Source organism: Sorghum bicolor, chromosome 4, assembly GCF_000003195.3.
Source record: "Sorghum bicolor cultivar BTx623 chromosome 4, Sorghum_bicolor_NCBIv3, whole genome shotgun sequence".
NCBI lineage: Eukaryota > Viridiplantae > Streptophyta > Magnoliopsida > Poales > Poaceae > Sorghum > Sorghum bicolor.
Genome location: NC_012873.2, coordinates 48,587,023 through 48,605,424, shown reverse-complemented (window position 1 = coordinate 48,605,424; position 18,402 = coordinate 48,587,023). Strand labels below are relative to the sequence as shown.

The following is an 18,402-nucleotide window of genomic DNA, read 5'->3' as shown; positions in this document are numbered from 1 at the left end:
TTAATGAGGCAACATTGCACATAAACAGCTCATTTTGATAGAAGTTATTCCTTTATCTTGTCTCTTATGTGTTGTCTGTTGTAGTGTTGTGTGTGTCGTCTCATTGTCTGTTAACTGTTATTATTAAGATGCTTAATGACTTAATGCGTAACGGGCCAAGGGCCAGCACGGCCCGGTGAAAACTGCCGTGCTCACCGGGCGGCACGACACGGGAAAACGACCCGTGGGCCGTGCCTTGGGCCGTAGGCCTGGCACGAGGCCCGTAAATGGCACGGCACAGCGGCACGATGGCACGCCGCAGCACGGTGTAGGCACGGCACGGCCCGATGGCCATCTATAACATACATATGTGTAAAGTGGCAGTGGGGCAGCAGACAGGATGAAAAGAAGCCCAGCCCAGCCCAGCCGCCAATACTGCCGCATCGACATTGAGAACGAATCGATCGTCTTAATTAATTATACTCCCTCCGTCCCTGAAAGCTTCAATTCCTAGAATCCGTGCCAGTCAAACTTGTTTAACTTTGACCAACTTTATAGAAAAGAGTATCAATATGTATAACATAAAATGAGTATCTTATGAAAATATATTCATCAATGATAAATGTAATGGTATTAATTTGGTACTATAAATCTTAGTGTTTTTTTCTATAAATTTGGTCAAAGTTTTAAAAAATTGACTTAAGACAATTCTAGAAATTGCAGCTTTCAGGGACGGAGGGAGTAGCAAATATCTCGTTCTGGTAAACTGAACTGAACCCAATGCTGCTGTGCTGATTGAACAACAAACCAGCAGCGCATCGATATATATCAGTCGCTCGATCGGGGGGTCATCAAGGCCCAACGAAGTCGTCGACCCGGCCTGAATCTAACATTGATTTCTCCATATATATCGCCATCTTCCTTCTTCTTTCTTGCTGGTGTTGTCCATGTTTTTTTTTAGGGGTAAACAGGAGGGGTAAAACCCCCTACTGTGTTTTTATTGATTTTCTTTTAAATACAGAGTACAGGTCCTGACAACAGTAATCAAGAAACAGAAAAGGTGTCGTCCATGTGGAAGTGACAACAACAAAATTAAAGGTGGGTCGGCTAAGCTTGGGTTCGTTGCAGTTGCAGAGGGATTATAATTAAATTAAAACTGGACGATCGAATGGATTATAGTGTAAGCTATGCAGCATGCATGCTTTACTCTCGTTCTGATATGGGATCGGATCGATCGGGGGCAAACTCAAAAGGCTGGCTTGGGCGAGGCAGCTGTATCGTGCATGAACCTTGGGTCGGTTCATGCATATACGAGAGTCCATGGAATTTGCTCTCGGATAGGATTAAAAGCTCTCCATGTGCCCTACACTATATTATTTCTCTCTCTGCCACTTTTTTTTTCAAAATAGCAGAGCAACCAGGGCACTGGTATCCTGAACCCTTGTTGTTGGCTTTATTTCCCTTGTACTTAAATCTGACGACCACGATGAACAGACATCGTATTTTTGTTGGATGTCTCAGTCCTCGAATTTCGAAAATCACAGCAAATACTAAACACACGTACACAACCTGATGAGCCGAACGTCGATAACCAAATGCAGAGTTTTATTTGGACCTGAAAATAATTAGTCAAACCGTTGTTACTGATCGGTCGAAGCCATGTTGTTATATATTCAGACAAAACTAGAGTATCGCAGATCAACCTGCTTATTGCTCCACGTCGCCTTAATTATATATATATATATCAACATGTGATGCCTCGATCAGAAGAAGACGATGATTGCCAGCTGACGCGCACCCAAGGGCGAGGGCCAAGTCGGCAAAGCTCCATATGACTCGTACGGTGGTCACGAGAGCAATAATTTTTTTTTGAGGGAACACCAGAGGAATAATCACAGTTAATCATCCATAATCTCCCTGGCCTACCTAGTACTACCTTTGATTTCATTGCTTTTGTTCATCATCGGGGATCTCATGTGCCATGCATATATTCACGTCAAATAAAACTGGAAATTTTAAATTTATCCCAAAATTTTTGATGTTTTAGCTCTTAGCTTAATTAGCTTGATGGCACATATAGTTCGAACTGAGACTGCGCTTTTGCATGTCTCCATGCAGGGACGAAGCCAAAAAAAAGTTTAGGAGGGGCTGAATAAAAAATTTACGACGAATTAGCTCTACTATGACCACTCACAATAGACAAATATATCATAGCTTGAAACTCTTATATTGGAAACATTGATTAATGATAAAATTCATAAAATATATCATGAAAAAATAAAAGATGCAGTTCACTCATACCCCGAAAGGTCCAACTACGATTTACAAAGCTAATAAATGGCACCTGATGTTGACACACATTATTCATCCAAAATAGCAATCTATAGAAATAGATAAAATTAAATAATCAAATATATATGGACCTCCAAATTATAAATTTAGAATAAAATAGATCATATAAATTAGCCCAAAATATATCAGCCCTCCCTATTCTATACATAGATACGTAAAATTTTCTTAAGGGGCTTCAGGGAGCTCTATGTACACGCTAGCTGTAGGGGGGGCTCGAGCCCGCCCTGCCCGAGCGTTGGCTCCGTCCCTGTCTCCATGTATTCTTCTCAATTAAAGGTTTATTCTTACTCCCTCATCCCAAAATGATCACCCTAACTCAAGCTATCTTTAGTTTGTCTAACTTTATAGAAGTCGTTAGCATGTATCACCTTCAATAATCAGGGATAAATTTGTGTTTGAGCATTAATATATCCTAAGAATCCTAAACGCATGGAGGGAATAGATCGATGATAGGTATGCCCTAGTCACGTGTGTCAATGATATTTGCTACGATGTGTAAGGGCGTCCTATTTAACTGGCTATTATGACGTGGAAAGAGAAAAAGTAGAAAAAAGAGAGTAGTCATTAGCGATGAGCAAATAACCTATTTATTTCAAATACTTCAAAAATATAAGAGAGAAATAGGTGAGTTCAATAGCACATAGAAAAAAAAATATGTATAAAATACTCTTTGTTTTTGTCTCTCATCTAGCTAGCACGATAGTAAACTCCCTGTGAAAGGTAGGATGGGCCGGAGAGGAAAAGGAAGGGCAAGATTCGGCCTATAGCTTTGGCATTTGGAAAGGTACGACGTAGGTTAAACTTTGGTCCCTGCGTGACAAACAGTTTTATTGTACTGATATTGGTTATGCCGCCCTAGTTATGTAGGGCAGGGCAGGGACGCAGCCTAGGGTGGCAACAGGACGCATCGCAGATAACCACTCAACTCATCATGCATGGCCATGCATGGGGACAAAAGGAAGCGAGGCGCTGCTCATCACTGGCCGGCTCACTGCTGGATCCGGCCAACTGAGCCTTAGCGGCGAAGGCTTCCAAAAGTCGTCAAAGATTAGCAGCTGAGATTCCGTTTAGGCCCTAGCTATGATGGATTAACGGAATTATTATGCATGGATTATATATTATTACCTGTCCTTTTTTACAAATTAATTATTATGGGGTACATCATATTGTTAGATCAAAAGTGTGAATTCAGCTAGCTATAAGCTTTGGAAGATCTAGTATAACGGTGTGGTAGATATATATGGATCGATCACTTCATATAATGCACCCTAAAACTTTGTTGGATCATATATCATTGATACAAGCAAAATGTAAATATATGTAAATTGATCATGTGAAAACCAGCAGCCGTAGGATTTTTTCATGCATGATACATTGCATTCAAACAACTATTCAGTTAGTTAATTAAGTCGACCATATAATGCATGTTTTTGCCCCTTCAACCACTTGAGGCCTTGTTTGGATGCTATCATATTTACCTCACTCCACATGTGTTGAGGTAGTCTCCACTCTAATACATATGAATTGATACAAATCTAACTGCATCCAAACACAATGGCAGCTCTCGGGTGCGAGCCACTGGGTTTGGAGAAAATGACAGGTCTTTGAAGAATAACAAAGCATGCATTCGACAACGGGAAGCAAATTAAATTAAACTAATACAATTTATATATAGCGAAGTGACAAACACTCAATCTAGCACACAAGTACGTGCAAGTTGTGGAGCTCCACAAAGCACACACGAGATATATGTTTCACCAAACTCTCAAAAAAGGAACCAATGCAAATCAACACGTACGACTCTGGGCCTGGAATCGAATGAGCAATAAGCTCGCTCGCTGCTAGAGTACGCCCATGGAATCTCCCATGCATGCATGCATAACTGGGGCCATATGATGGACACTACTGACGACACAGATCAAACATCGTCATCATCATCAGCTCTTTATTACTTTATTACCTTGCCTATGCATCGTCATCGACCACATCTTTAATTTTGTTACCACGCACGTACTTTTGCTTTAATCAGTACAGTATAGCCTTTATATCGATTGGTCGATGCATGTTGTTGGGTCACTTTTGCCCCGGCCGGCCGCCTCTCCGATCCTTAGCTACTTTTCTCGGTGCATGCCCATAATTCCTGGCGACCATGAAACTTTGCATCCATGTGATGCTGAACCTTCCTGGAAGAAGAAGAAGAAGAAGATTGCATGGTGCGGCCATGGTGGTGAGAACTGAGAAGAGGTCGTCGACACTCGCCACCCCGGCCGGCCTGCCTGCAGCCTATATATATCCATGAAACCCTTCAGACCAAACTCCATGCCAAAACACACAGCAGGTCGTTGCATTGCATTTGCATGCATGCACACTTCATTAGCCAATAGCTATTAGCTATATATATTCCAGCCACTTCTCGTTCCCCCTTGTACAAAGCAATCGACGAGCTAGCTAGCTAGCAGTGCCATTGTTGATCTGTAACATAGAGCATATATTTCTTGGCCCATATATTCCCCATTTGGAAGATAAGATAGGATGAAGAAGGCGTCCAGGTACCTGAAGCAGCTCTTCTCCGCCATCGTGGCGGCGGTGAAGGCCAGGTCCACCGCCGTGGGCACCAAGGCCAGCTCCCTGCGGACGCGCCTCATCGTGCTCGGCATCATGCGCAACAAGAAGCTCCTGCTCAGCGCCATCCAGAGCAAGATCCACGCCATCATGGGCGGCGGCAGTAGTGGCCACCACCAGCACCAGGGCAGCAGCAGCAGCGGCGGCTACGGCGGCAATAATGGCAATGCGGTGGCCAGCGGCCACGGCGGCGGCGGTGAGGGCGAGCGCGGCCTCTTCCTAGCCAGCAGCAGCGGCGCCAGGAAGGCCGCGGTGCTGCAGAGCCTGCCGAGCTTCGCCGTGGAGCAGGAGGCGAGGGCCGTCGTGCTGCTCAGCAGCCTGCCGAGCTTCGCGCTGGAGCGGGACGCCGGCGGCGCCAACGAGGACAAGGACACCGTCGAAGAAGCAGCAGCAGGCGAGAAGCTTCTGCTTGCTACCGTGGACACCACCGCCGCGGCTCCGGGGTCGGCGGCGGAGGGGGAGTTCCGGCTGGAGGACGAGATCGACCGCGTGGCGGACGTGTTCATCAGGCGCTTCCACGAGCAGATGAAGCTGCAGAAGCTCGAGTCCTTCAAGAGGTTCTGCGAGATGCTGGAGAGGGGCGCCTGAATCTGAATGTCCCACATTCCCACTCGCACTGCCAATCTTCATGCATGGTTACGTTCATCTAAAAATAATTATTAATCAAGAAAGATCGACTTCTGTCGGGGTCGATCGGCCGGGGTGTAGTTAGTTACTTCTGATTAGAATAAGTGACAAGAAATCGAGTTTTTGTTTCTTGGATTTTCGTACTTTAATTTGGGAGTCTTCGTTTGAATGTGGGGAGCAGAATGATGGGCTCGTGCTCCTTTTTTTTATGGGAGAATTGGTGTGATCAAGTCCGATGTACTATTACTTGACGGTTATAAAAGTTAACTAAACACTAAATGATATTATGGGTTCCAATCTATGTCACGTTTTAGGATGCCCATAGTTTTCCACATTCCTAAATTGATTATAATTAACTAATACTTATCCAAAAAAATAAGCATCAACATTTATATATTTTTTGTAATACTGACTAAATATCTTAGATTAGTTATGAAATATATTTTTATAGTAAACATATTCTCGAAGATGTAAGTATTGATATATTTTCTGTAAATTTGGTTCGAATTAATAAAGTTTGACTGCGTCAAACATTACATTCTTTTTTGGACAGAGAGAGTACTCGCGAAGATGGTGACAAATGTAAGGGTTTGCTAGATACAGTTTTTGTTTGTCTAGCTTCGGCTCCTTGCTACTGTGAATAGAGTCAGAGCTATTGGAAGAAATTAGCTTCACCAGCTCATAGTTCATTCTGAGAATACAGAGATAAAAAATGACTCTTACTAGAGTACACGAAAGAAGTAGGCAGAGTTCCACGAAACTGGGTCTAAAGTGTGATATCTAGCAATGACCAAAAAAAACATTGATGAAACTATTAATCTGCAAAGCAGAATATATGAGTGAATAATGGAGGATATGAGCAACTGCATGTAGAATGTTAAGGCCTTGTTCAGTTCGCGATTTTTTTTTTGTTTTTGCTACGGTAGCACTTCCGTTTGTATGTGATAAATATTATCCAAATAAAGAGTAACTAGACTAAAAAAAATGTCTCGTAAATTACAGAAAAATTGTACAATTAGTTTTTATTTTTGTCTATATTTAATGCTCCATGCATATGTACAAAGATTCGATGTGATGGGAAATCTTGAAATTTTTTTTGGAAACTAAATAAGGCCCAAGTAAAAAATAAGTTGCATAAGGATTGGACAGCATACTAACTGTACAATTGCACTTGCACGACCCACCTTGCTTTCATATAGTAACACTAACGTAAGAAATGATCAATATTTTTGCAAGACGTGTTTTTCCCTGCTGAAAATGCTGGACTTTTCCTTTATGTGAAAGCAACACGAAGTGCCTGAGCACTCACACATGTGAAATCCAGACGCTTTAAGAGGCGCGCCAAAGCTGTCGAGATTTGAGAATATCTAACCACTCAATCTCTGTCAGTCAAAGAGGTTTTACGATGCATTTGAACAATGCAGCATTTCACGTCTGCCGGCCTTGATAAAAGCTCTTTATACAAGAAAGCAAACAAATCAAGGGGTCCACATTTAAAAAGCATGACGTGGATTGTCCACAGGGTATTTCCACAATGGAGGGCCCCCCTGGCCCAATGCAACAGTGCTACACAGGAAAGTTCTAACCTCAGATAGATTCTCCAGGAAACAAAGATGAAGGATGAAGTACACTTTGCAACAACTTTGTCTTTGACAAAAAAGTATTGCCATAAACTCAGATATTTGTTCCAGCGCCCTATTTCATCCCAAGTTTCAAACTAGAAAGTAACATATGGACAGGTTGACAGAAATGGTACCTTCAAATATTCAATATGCAGCATAACCAGAGGGCAGGTAGTAATCTCAGATTCAAGGAAGTCAATACAGGTGATATATCAGAGGCCTTGTTTAGATCCAAAATTTTTTTGGATTTTGACACTGTAGCAATTTCGTTTTTATTTGACAAACATTATCCAATCATGGAGCAACTAGGCTTAAAAGATCCATCTCGTGATTTACAGGTAAACTGTGCAATTAGTTATCTTTTTTATCTATATTCAATGTTCAGCTAGGCGGCGATTAGGCGGCAACTAGGCGCGACTAGTCGCGAATCGGAGGCTCCCCGCCTCGCCTATGGGGGTAGGCGGAACCTAGGCGGCGGCGGCGGCGCCAGTGGGGCTGGAGAGCATCCGGGCGGAGCTTCGGCGAGGCGGAGCATCCGTGCGCAGACGGCGGCGAGCGCCGCGGGCGCGGGCGCGAGGAGGAGACAGTCGCCGGCGGGGAGGAGCAACGCGGGCGACGGCGTGCGCAGAGAGAGGGAGCAGCGGGAGAGGGCGGCGGCGGCGGCAGCGGGCAGAGTCGCGACTCAGGGGAGTCGCGAGTCGCGACGCGCCTTGCAGGGAGACGGGGTCACGGGAGGGATGAGAGAGTTGGGCTAAAGTGGGCCGTTAAATGGGCCTTCTATTCTTTCCCCTTCCATTACTACTACTTATCTATTGTTTTTTCTTTTCTTTTAAGTGTTTATACATGTATTAGGTCACCGCCTAGCAAAACGCCTAGGAACGTCTAGGCGCGATTACTCCTGACTAAGCGCTAGGCGGAGGGTCAGCGCCTAGATTCCGCCTAGCGCCTAGCTGATCTTTGTCTATATTTAATGTTCTATGCATGTGCCGCAAGATTCAATGTGATGGGGAATCTCGTAAAGTTTTAGGTATATCTAAACAAGGCCAGAATATCTAGTCCAATTGTTTTTCAGTGAAAGCTTGAACTCATTCCAGAACTTTATGGCAAATTTGCTATAGGTGCAGTACTCCATATATGCCGCTGATATGTTTTAAGAATTCGGATGTCGATTTGATGCACAAACCATGCTTTTCAAGTTTCCACCAAAATGCTATGGCCTCACTAGTCACTATCAAAAGGGGTAACTGAAGTTTCCACCAAAATGCCAGGTTACAGGTAAATCGTTCAGCAGCATCACAATATTTCAATATAATACAATAAACAGTCGACAGCATTTTTGCCACAAAATACGTTGACAAATGAAAACAGAAAACAGAGTTCTACAAGAAAATATCACAAATATTTATTTAACAGTAGAAATCAACCAATGTGAAAACATAGGAAATCACTTACTGCTATAAGCAAAAGGCACAAATTAAGAGTACATTTTCTTTTGACATAATCAACTAAACTAAGGAATCATTTGTTAAAGCTCAACGAAAACATAAAGCACCAAATTACAAGTTGACCTATGATGCACCAGAAAAGGCACAAGTATTCACCAATGACACATAATATACAGACCCTTTCAAATGTGATGACAGACCTGTTTTCAGTATGTACAAATTTTGCAACATAACTAAGGCATATGCTTATAGATTACATGCATGTGGAAAGCTTGAACAATAAATCAGAAACCAGTTGATGGCAAATGGGAAAGAAGACCTACAGGAGGCTAACATGACACCTTTTTCTTTGTCCTAGTATGATGTCAGAAAGCTGATGTCAAGCACCATGCATTCATGCTCCGATGCTCCACTAGTATTCTATTGATTGTATGGTAGACTGACATTAACATGCTGTCATGCTCTATTTTTAATTTGTTGTTCCAGTACCAGGTTCTAGTAGGCTTCTTTGGACAGAAAGGTCAACTGCTCATTAATTGTTTTCTTTTCTATACTTATGCTACAAATCTTCCCAATTCGTGAACTCCAAAAGGGGGGAAAAAACTTCCCAATTCCTTTGTCTATTTTCCTTTCTATACTTATGATCACAAAGTTTAAGTTCAGGATTAGTTTGGCTAACCATTTTGTATATTTGAAACAACTAGCAACTAAAGAAAATTTTGGACATCAATCCAGGCTTTTCCAATTTAAGTCAAGTATCAGACCTGAAATTTACAGGATTATTTCCCTTTCTTACAGTAATAGCTTCTAATGAGATTGTACCATGTTTTTAATGCTTGATGTTTTTACTAGTTAGACAAGGTTTTAATATCTAACTTGGACAGTGCTGGCAAATGCAGCAGGATGCTTTAAACTGGTGAAGAGAAACATCGGAGGAACCTTATTTGCTGATATGAGCAAACATGCTATGCATAATAGTGTCTACAGTCCAAGAGTGTATACTGAACCTCAACAATTTTACTAAGAGGCAAAGTACATATATATTATCAGGATATTAGTAAGACAGTCGTTCCACTAATGATGCCAACTATGCTTGATCAAAGTTACTAATTACGACAATTGAGACAAAATTTTTGTTCAAATCGGAGATAATATAAAATTCTTCTGCTCATCTGATGTCTAAGACAAGTTTCAAATACGATACTACTATAGTATAATTTCCAATTCACATATGTGGAGCATGTTGTAACTTGTAATAAAAGGCCATGTTTGGGCGAAAGCAAGCAGCAGTTGGGGAGTTCTATTGTGTAGAACTTTTGAATGGAAAGCTATAATTCCATCTCAGTGCTTAGCCCCCTGTGGCATGCACTATCGTGTAAAAGAATTTTTGAATGGAGACATATAATTCTTAGTGTTTACCCCCTATGGTATGCAATGGTGATTCAGTCATTCAGGTACCATTTACATAGAGTTGAGTTTAAAGTATTAACTAGTTCACTCAAAAGTTTAAGCTGCCAAGGAAAACAGGCAACCTACTTATACTTAAAACACTCTGCAGTGAACTATAACTGCACTCTGATTTCTGAACTCATCAATGGTAGGGCCATGTTGATCCATGGGATCCTCTTGATGTTACTTTGAAGAGACGAGACGTCGAGACCCCTTAAAGCATTACAATTATGGTTTTCCATGTATTTGGGCCAAACAGGTTTCAAACACAGGACATCTGATTTTTTATGCCAAATTGATTACATGTATAACCAATGTCCTAAAAGCATAATATTTTAAGTGTGAAATCCACGGATACTTCAACACACTGCTTGCATCATGCACCACATAAATAAAACTTTTGAATGACAAGCTCTTATATATATATAAGAATGAGGCTGAATAAGACACCAGTGTAAGGAAATTGAAACTAAAAAAGTAATAAGTGATAACAGAGAAATAATTTATCATCAAAGGCTAAATGGCAGAGTTCCTTGCACAAGTTGCCCGCAAGTCACAAGTCAAGTAAGAAACAATGAAGTCAGAGCTACCGGTCAAGAATGAGCTAGCTGGTAAACTTTCTTTCTCTAACTTTGCACGTACAAGATGGATAACCCGAAAACTGAAGGTGCAAAAAAAAAACTTTTTCTGTTTAGCAATTAATGTGGCAACCATCATCAAAAGACTGCGACTGCACAACACATGACTAATGTGGCAACCCCTTCCTTTCAAAGAAAGAAAGAAAGAAATGTGTCAACCCCAATTAATCGAACCGAACAAGTTCCCTTGGACACTCTGTACCCTTCCCTACCTAGTGGCAAATGGTCTTATGGCTAATGCGAAATAGTCAGCACAGATTGCAATTAACAACAGGTCAATGTACAGCATTTCTTCGTTCACACTATGCAATAGTAAGCATATCAAAAGGTTCACATGTTGTATTACAGTATTGTAGTGACTACTATGGGAACAAGCATCCAATCAACAGATGTGATGTGTACAAACGCTCATCAATATCAATCCGTTCAACAAAATCATACCTGCAATATGATCCTGCCAACCATGAACTATGTTCTTCTCCTAGAGTGATTGGCAGACACTTGTGACCCCTCAAATAAATCCGATAGCTGGCTCTCCAAATCTTCTGGTGTGTACTTTATATATTTTCCTGGATTTCTTCCACTGTCCACTTGATGGCCATATCTGCCCAGAAAAGCACGATAAGCTGGAATCACATTTTCAGATATTGATATCTTCAGTTCTTCCCGGAGCTGAGGATCTGGAACTTTCCAGAGTGTCTGGTTCCTATAAATTTCCTCAAAGGCCATGTTGAAGTTCTTGAACCTATCCTTGATGGACATCCTCGAACTTGAATGGCCACTGCCACTGCCACTGCCACTCCCGCTACCACTACCACTCCCATGTCCATCTTCCTTGAAATAAGACAAAGCCTTGGCCCATGAAAGCCTCAGGTAGCTCTTTGAATATTGTCGAATCTTGCCACTCCGCCTCTTTATCCAGTGATCACCCAAAACCTTTCCCAGCTCAGAATCCTTTACCTTCTGAACAATATAAAGCAAATTGTTCATGGCGAATATGCACTCCAGGGCAGCATCTTCATAGAGCTTAGATTTTTCCTCCAAATTGGCCTCCAGGTAAGATATCAACTTCAGAAGACGCCTTCCAAAAGGGGTCATGTTCTCCAAGTGTTCCTGATCCTGATCATCAGAACTTCTGAAAGCATCATGATCACTGCTGTCATCAGCCAAGAGCACATCAAGTGTCTCACTATAAACAACCAGCAACCTCAAATAGTTCATGACATAGCGTGTCATTGGATGGATCTCTCCAGTTGTCATCGCCCTCCGTGAGGTCTCCTGCTGTAACATCTTCCCAAACTCAAACAGGTTACCCCTCACGGCATCCCCAAGCCTATCGAGAATAGCTTGCACGTCACTGATCACACCATCCCCAGAACTTCCTACGCACAAATCCTTCATTTCAGGGATCACCTCTGCGAGTGCCTCGTACATGTCAAGGATCCGAGGGACCTTCTCTGGCGAGCGGGGGCATACCGCCACGGCGCCCCCAAAGCTAAGAATCTGCATAATGCATCCCTTGGTGGACTCAATGAAGCACTCCTCCATAAGCTCATCGGACGCATCGAGCACATGGTCACAGAGGCGGCGCTCACCAGCCAGCAGCACGCGCACGACGGTCTTGACCCCGTGTACCCACTTCTTCATCTTGTCGTTGAGCAGCTTCCACTCGATGCGCTGCACGTCGTCGATGCTGAGGCGCTCGACGCCAAGCACGGAGAGGTACTCGTCGAGCAGGTCGCGTCGGACGGCACAGTAGGCGTCGGCGAGCTCGCGGGCGTACCCCGCGCGCGCCATCCGGTGGGCGATGGCGCGCAGGTCTTCGACGGCCTCGGGGCGCACGGGGTCGAACACCTGGTCCTCGAAGGGGTTGGATCCCAGGGCGGCGCCGCGCGCGGTGTCCGGGCCGGCGGGGGTGGCGTCGAGGGCGAGGCTGTGCGGCGTGGCGGCGTCGAAGTCGGGGGAGGCGTCGAGGTCGTCCATGGACTCGAGCGAGAGGCGTCGGAGCGAGAAGAAGAGGCCCGTGGGGTCGATGGGGACGGCGTGGCGGACCATGAGGTGGCGCAGCTCCTCCTCGAGGCGCGCCATGGCGAGCTGGACGGCGACGCCGGCCCGCGCGCCGCCGGGCCCGCCGCGCGCGAGGTGGTCGATGGCGACGTCCACGGCGGCGAGGTACTGCGCGACGTCGTCCTCGGCGGCCTCGAAGACGAGCGCCTCCGGGGTGGCGTCCCAGAGCTGGATGAGCTGGTCGGCGGCGTCGAAGGCGGCGGCGGCGGCGGCGACGGAGATCTCGGAGTCGGAGGCGGCGGAGAGGTCCGGGGAGGGGAAGAGGTGGTCGTTGGTGATGGAGGAGAGGCGGTTGTCGAAGCCGGAGAGTATGCGGATCATGTCATCGGCGGCGTTCTTGGAGGTGGCTAGGGACTTGACGATGTGCTGCGCCGCAGCTAGGACCTTGTCGCCGCCGGCGGAAGGGGACTCCTGCTGGGGCGGCGGCGGCGGGGGAACCGCCGACGACATCACTGCCGGCCGGCTCAGCGCCTCAGCCTCGGGGTGGAGGGGGGGATTTTTGGAGGCCGAGGCGGAGGTGACTTGGGTGTTACGCCGCTGCCGCTGCCGCTGCCGGCTCTCTTGCTCCTGCCGGCTGCCGCTGCCTTTGTTTGACCGCTGTGTTGGGTCGCTGTGGAGTCTCTCTCTAGTCTCGACGAGAGTGTTTGTGTGTGCGCGGTCGGCGCTGCGTCACTGGGAAGGTCAAGTGCGTGTCAGTGCAGTGCCATTGGATTTGCTTGCGTGACTCCATCCTCGGCACTGCTATCTTCAGCTTAATTATTTTTTGGCGTTTAGATCTAAATTTTTTTACGATTTTAATATTGTAGCACTTTCGTTTTTATTTGACAAGTATTATAAGTAACTAGGTTTAAAAGATTTGTCTTACGATTTACAGGCAAATTGTATAATTAGTTTTTTGTTTTTATTTATATTTAATACTCCTTATATGTGTCGCAAAATTTAATGTGATAAAAAATTTTGAAATTTTTTTTGTTGTTAGGTGAACTGACGTTGTACTCTGCGCCGGCCGCGCCTTACCGAGACACAGCGCTCCATTGTTTTTAACTTTTAATTAAGCGAATTCCATTGATAGCATAAACATAAATTATGCTCCATTCCAATCGTTCAGCTGGATTCTATAAATTAATTAAAGCTAACATCTAGAAACTGTGTCTCACTGTATTATTAGATAGATTACTTTATACTTGAAATTTGTGTTTTCTTGTCTTCCACTCCCACAAATTTGTTGTTACGTTTTGGTACTAAAATGAACCTTTGAACTAATCAAATTGAGAAATAAACATATGTCCCTATGCCACTTCTTTGTGAAATATAATGTAAACGAGCTAGCCGTGTTATTTTTGCGGATTTGCATCTGCCCGTTTCAGTTACCATCCAAGCCTGCCATCCAAAGCCATTGCCACGCAAGCAGTGAGGTCAAGCTGCGTAGGTTCGTTGTCGAAGGTATCAGTAAGGGGTACCCTCACCGACACGCTATATATATATATATATATATATATATATATATCGAGCGAATCGATCAGGGGTCGAGCGCCAGCTATCGTCGAATACGGAAACGGGCTCGAGCGAATCAGGAAGCGTCGAGCGCAAGGACGCCGCCCGCCGCCTGACACGCGCACGAGAGCCGGGGCATTTAATGCGCCAGACGCTTCCCCACCTAACACACTGGCACGGGAGGCGTGATAGAAAACAGGCACCCGTCCCATCGTTCTTTTTGCAGCCTTCCCCACCAAATGACCCAGAGCGTGTCAGGACGCGGGAAACAAGGATGGAACGTCTAATCGGAACCCCCTCGAGACAACCAAGGTCAGCGCTCCGGACATCAGGGCATTACACGGCGTCCGACCCTCGACCAGATGTAGCTACTTCATGGGGACGAGCTGGGCGTCGACTGACAACACCACAACCACTTCGCCGGGTTTGCCGCCGTATCGTACAGGCGTGCGACCGGTGAACCAGCCCAAGACGGCGCGCGGAGCGGGATACAGGGGCACGCGTAATCATCATCAGGCTATCAAGACGGGACGGCTCGAGGCCATGCCGGTACGGAAGCCTCGAGTAGGTCAGCGCTCCATGCTGCTATCGACCCCAGTTCTGACACCTACGCATGTATCCTAGGCCTCTCCTTGGTGCTATAAAAGGAGGGACTCAGGAATAGAACAGGCAACACCACGCCCATACGCAGTAGAACTCTCATACTTCATACCACGCTTGTATTCGCCCCTGTACAAGCACTTCGGTGCAAGATAATATAAACTTCCCTCCCCCGCTGGACGTAGGGCTTTCTCTTGCCCGAACCAGGATAAATCTTTGTGTCTTCTTGCATCACCATCTGGGAAAGGGAGCACGCATACAAATTTACTCGTTGGTGTGACCCCCCGGGGGGAAAACATCGACAGTTGGCGCGCCAGGTAGGGGTCCTGCGTGTTTTTCATCGATTTCCCACTCCTTTCCAGATGGCTGCTCTCGCTTCACCGATTCCGCGCTCCACGGTGATTTGGTTTGGGAGTCTTGAGTTCATGTCGACCGGCTCCGGCTATGACATGATCTTACTCTCGATCAAAGGACCAGGAGGAGCCCGCATTGCGCCAGCACGGGTAAGGGCCCCGAGACGCCCTCGCCACCATGCCTCCCCGCCCAAGAAGAGGCGCGGACAGCATCATCGTCGCCCCTCCGCCTCGTCACGACCAGCAGTTCGTGCTAGGCAGGAGGCAACACGGGAGTCGGAAGCCCTGCGTGCCGGAACCGCGGACATGCCAGTTCAGTGTCACACGACGACAAGAGGTGACGCTCTCGCCGCCAGGTTACTTCCACACGGGTTGATCAGTCCAAGAAGGGCACTGCCATTCGGATTGGACAATGCCGCGGCGTCGCTCGCCAGAGCGATATGCCCAAATACCCAGACATACGTAGAGATACCAATGGTTCTCCCGCGTAACTCTGAAGCACAGCAGCCGACGTCCGAGCTGCCGGATCTCTCCCAGGTGCGAGGCCTCCGCCGCCTAGGCCCTGGGCGATACACGATCGCCTCACTCAGGCAACAACTGCTGGAGGAGGGACGTGGATGCTTCTACGCCACCGAGCCGGACTCCGACTCCGAGACTGATAGCTACGACTCTACAAGGGAATGCTATCACGTCGACGGGGCGGTAGAAACTACCGACGAGACGCAGGATGCTGCTGCGGGCGGTCGAGCCCCTGCAGCACGGGAAGACCCCAGGACGCCTGGGAACGACGGACAGGTCGGCCCCCCTCCACAGGAAGACAAGGCTGCGCAGCTCGCACAGCTACGAGAGCTCAAGATGAAGCTCGACGAAGACCGTGAGCGCCTCGTCCTGCTTGAGCAAATCCTTGAGCAAGACCTGCCCTACCCGCCAGGCGGAAGTGTCCGCAGACGCGCCCGAGAGGTACATCGACAAATCGTCGGAGACGCAGAGCCAGAGCAGCCTGTCAACCGTTTTCCTCGAGCAGGCCAGAACGTAGTAGCAGCAACAATGCTGCTACGCAACATGCCAGAGCCATCGAACTCCCAAGCTTGACGCATTAGAGACGAGGTGCAGACTCTGCTCTAGGTAGCGGCGGTTCAACAAGCCGAAAGCTCGGCTTCTCGACGACGAGGAGCTGCCACTGAAAAGCGTGATGAGCCGCCCCAAAATGAAAAGGAGGTGTCAGTCCATCAACAACCACCCCCTCGAGAAAGAAAGACCACTCTCGTCCTTCCTGTCGACAATCAGCGTCGACACGACGCGCGGCATGACATCGAAGAGAATCGACGCCGTCGGTACGGGGATGCGGAAGAACGCGGTTATAGCGCACATCGCGGTGGAAGGTACGACAGCGACGAGGACCGGGTGGCTCCCGAGCCACCAGGCCCACGGGTGTTCAGCAGGGCAATCCGCAGCACACCCCTGCCCAATCCATTCCGGCCCCCGACCAGCATCGCGAAATACAATGGCGAGACCAAACCAGAGTTGTGGCTGGCCGATTTCAGGCTGGCCTGTCAGCTAGGAGGCGCTCGAGGGGATGATCGAGCCATCATCAGACAACTACCACTCTTCCTCTCCGACACCGCCCGTCGATGGCTCGAGGAACTTCCAGCAAATCAGATCCACGACTGGGTCGATTTGGTTAAAGTCTTCGAGGGTAATTTCAAAGGGACCTACATACGGCCCGGGAACTCGTGGGACCTCAGCAAATGCAAGCAGAAGCCAAGAGAAACTCTTCGAGAGTACGCTCGATGCTTCTCAAAGCAGCGCACCGAGTTGCCACATATCCCTGACCATGACGTCATCCTGGCCTTCGTCTCTGGTACCACCAGTCGAGACCTGGTACGAGAATTGGGCCGGAATCGCCCTCAGACCGTCGATGAGCTAATTGAAAGCCCTAGTTTGGTTTTGGATAATTGATGAAACCCCAGTACTAACCTCTATGCTAAGTGTGTGTAGACTTAATGAGGTTGGTACATGCCAAGTGATGGAGCAAGTGATGATCATGGTGATGAAGGTGATGACCACAAGATGATCAAGTGCTCAACTTGAAAAAGAAGAAAGAGAAAAACAAAATCCTATGGAGATCAAGGCAAAGGTATTGCTTAGGGTTTTGGCTTTGGTGATCAAGACACCATAGAGGGTGTGATCACATTTAGGATAGATAGCCGTACTATAAAGAGGGGAATTCTTTGGCTAAGCGGTTATCAAGTGCCACTAGGTGTCATTGTTCTTGTGCATGCATTTAGAACCTAGTGAGCTAACTTAACTCCTTTGAAGAAAATGATTGTGAAAATGCTAACACACGTGCACTTGTTGGTACACACTTTGTGGTGTTGGCACACTTTGAGAAGGAGGTGGAGTTTGAAGGGTAGAGAGAGGATGGGTTCCTCTCTCCCTCCCGCCGAGCTTGCGAGGCGGGATTCGGCGCTTTTTGAGAAAATGAAGTGCATATTTTCTATTGCGCCGGTGGGAAAATTTAGAGAAGTCGCGGGAGTGTTTCTCGCTGAGGAACACTCACCGGACGCTGACTCAGAAGCACCAGACGCTGTTCCTGTGCGTCTGGTGAGCAGGCAGCCTGTCTCGATTAGGGTAAGGCACCGGACGATAGGCACCGGACGCTGGCTTGAGCATCCGGTGGTGCGCGTCCGGTGTGCGGGCGTTTTGCGACCCTCTCTGCGCATGGGTCCGGTGAGCACCGGACGCTAAGGGTGCGTCCGGTGGCTTGCGTCCGGTGACCCTGCGAGTTTGTGGAGCTCTCTGCGCATGAGTCCGGTGTGCACCGGACGCGTCCGGTGCCAACCTGCTCAGCCTCCGGTGCTCTGCAGGTTACCGTTAGACTCTGACACGCGGCTGACGTTGGAGCACCGGACGCTGGTGTTGAGCGTCTGGTGCCCCTTTAAGAGCGTCCGGTGACCCCGTTTTTCGCTCAGTGAAAGAGCCAACGGCTCTATTTGTTTGAGGGGCTATAAATACGTGTTTGGCCAGCTTGGGGCTCACACCCTTGGCATTCTAACATACTTGACATCCTTGTGAGCCTAAGCAAACACCTCCCACTCATCTCCTTCATAGAATATACATCTTTGTGAGATTGGGAGTGATTCCAAGTGCATTT

General features: G+C 46.9%; 2 protein-coding genes across 2 annotated transcripts; one reads left to right on the top strand and one right to left on the bottom strand.

The window, feature by feature from the left end:
- LOC8056076 lies at positions 4,446–5,862 on the top strand. Its single transcript, XM_002453834.2, has one exon. It carries the CDS (start codon positions 4,864–4,866, stop codon positions 5,539–5,541), a length of 678 nt encoding a protein of 225 aa, XP_002453879.1. The 5' UTR covers positions 4,446–4,863; the 3' UTR covers positions 5,542–5,862.
- LOC8059574 (exocyst complex component EXO70B1) lies at positions 10,980–13,462 on the bottom strand. Its single transcript, XM_002452094.2, has one exon. It carries the CDS (start codon positions 13,249–13,251, stop codon positions 11,203–11,205), a length of 2,049 nt encoding a protein of 682 aa, XP_002452139.1. The 5' UTR covers positions 13,252–13,462; the 3' UTR covers positions 10,980–11,202.

What these genes read in the sequence shown, in the direction of transcription:
- LOC8056076 (XM_002453834.2), top strand. Translation starts at nt 4,864, where the DNA reads ATGAAGAAGGCGTCCAGGTACCTGAAGCAGCTCTTCTCCGCCATCGTG.
- LOC8059574 (XM_002452094.2), bottom strand. Translation starts at nt 13,251, where the DNA reads ATGTCGTCGGCGGTTCCCCCGCCGCCGCCGCCCCAGCAGGAGTCCCCT.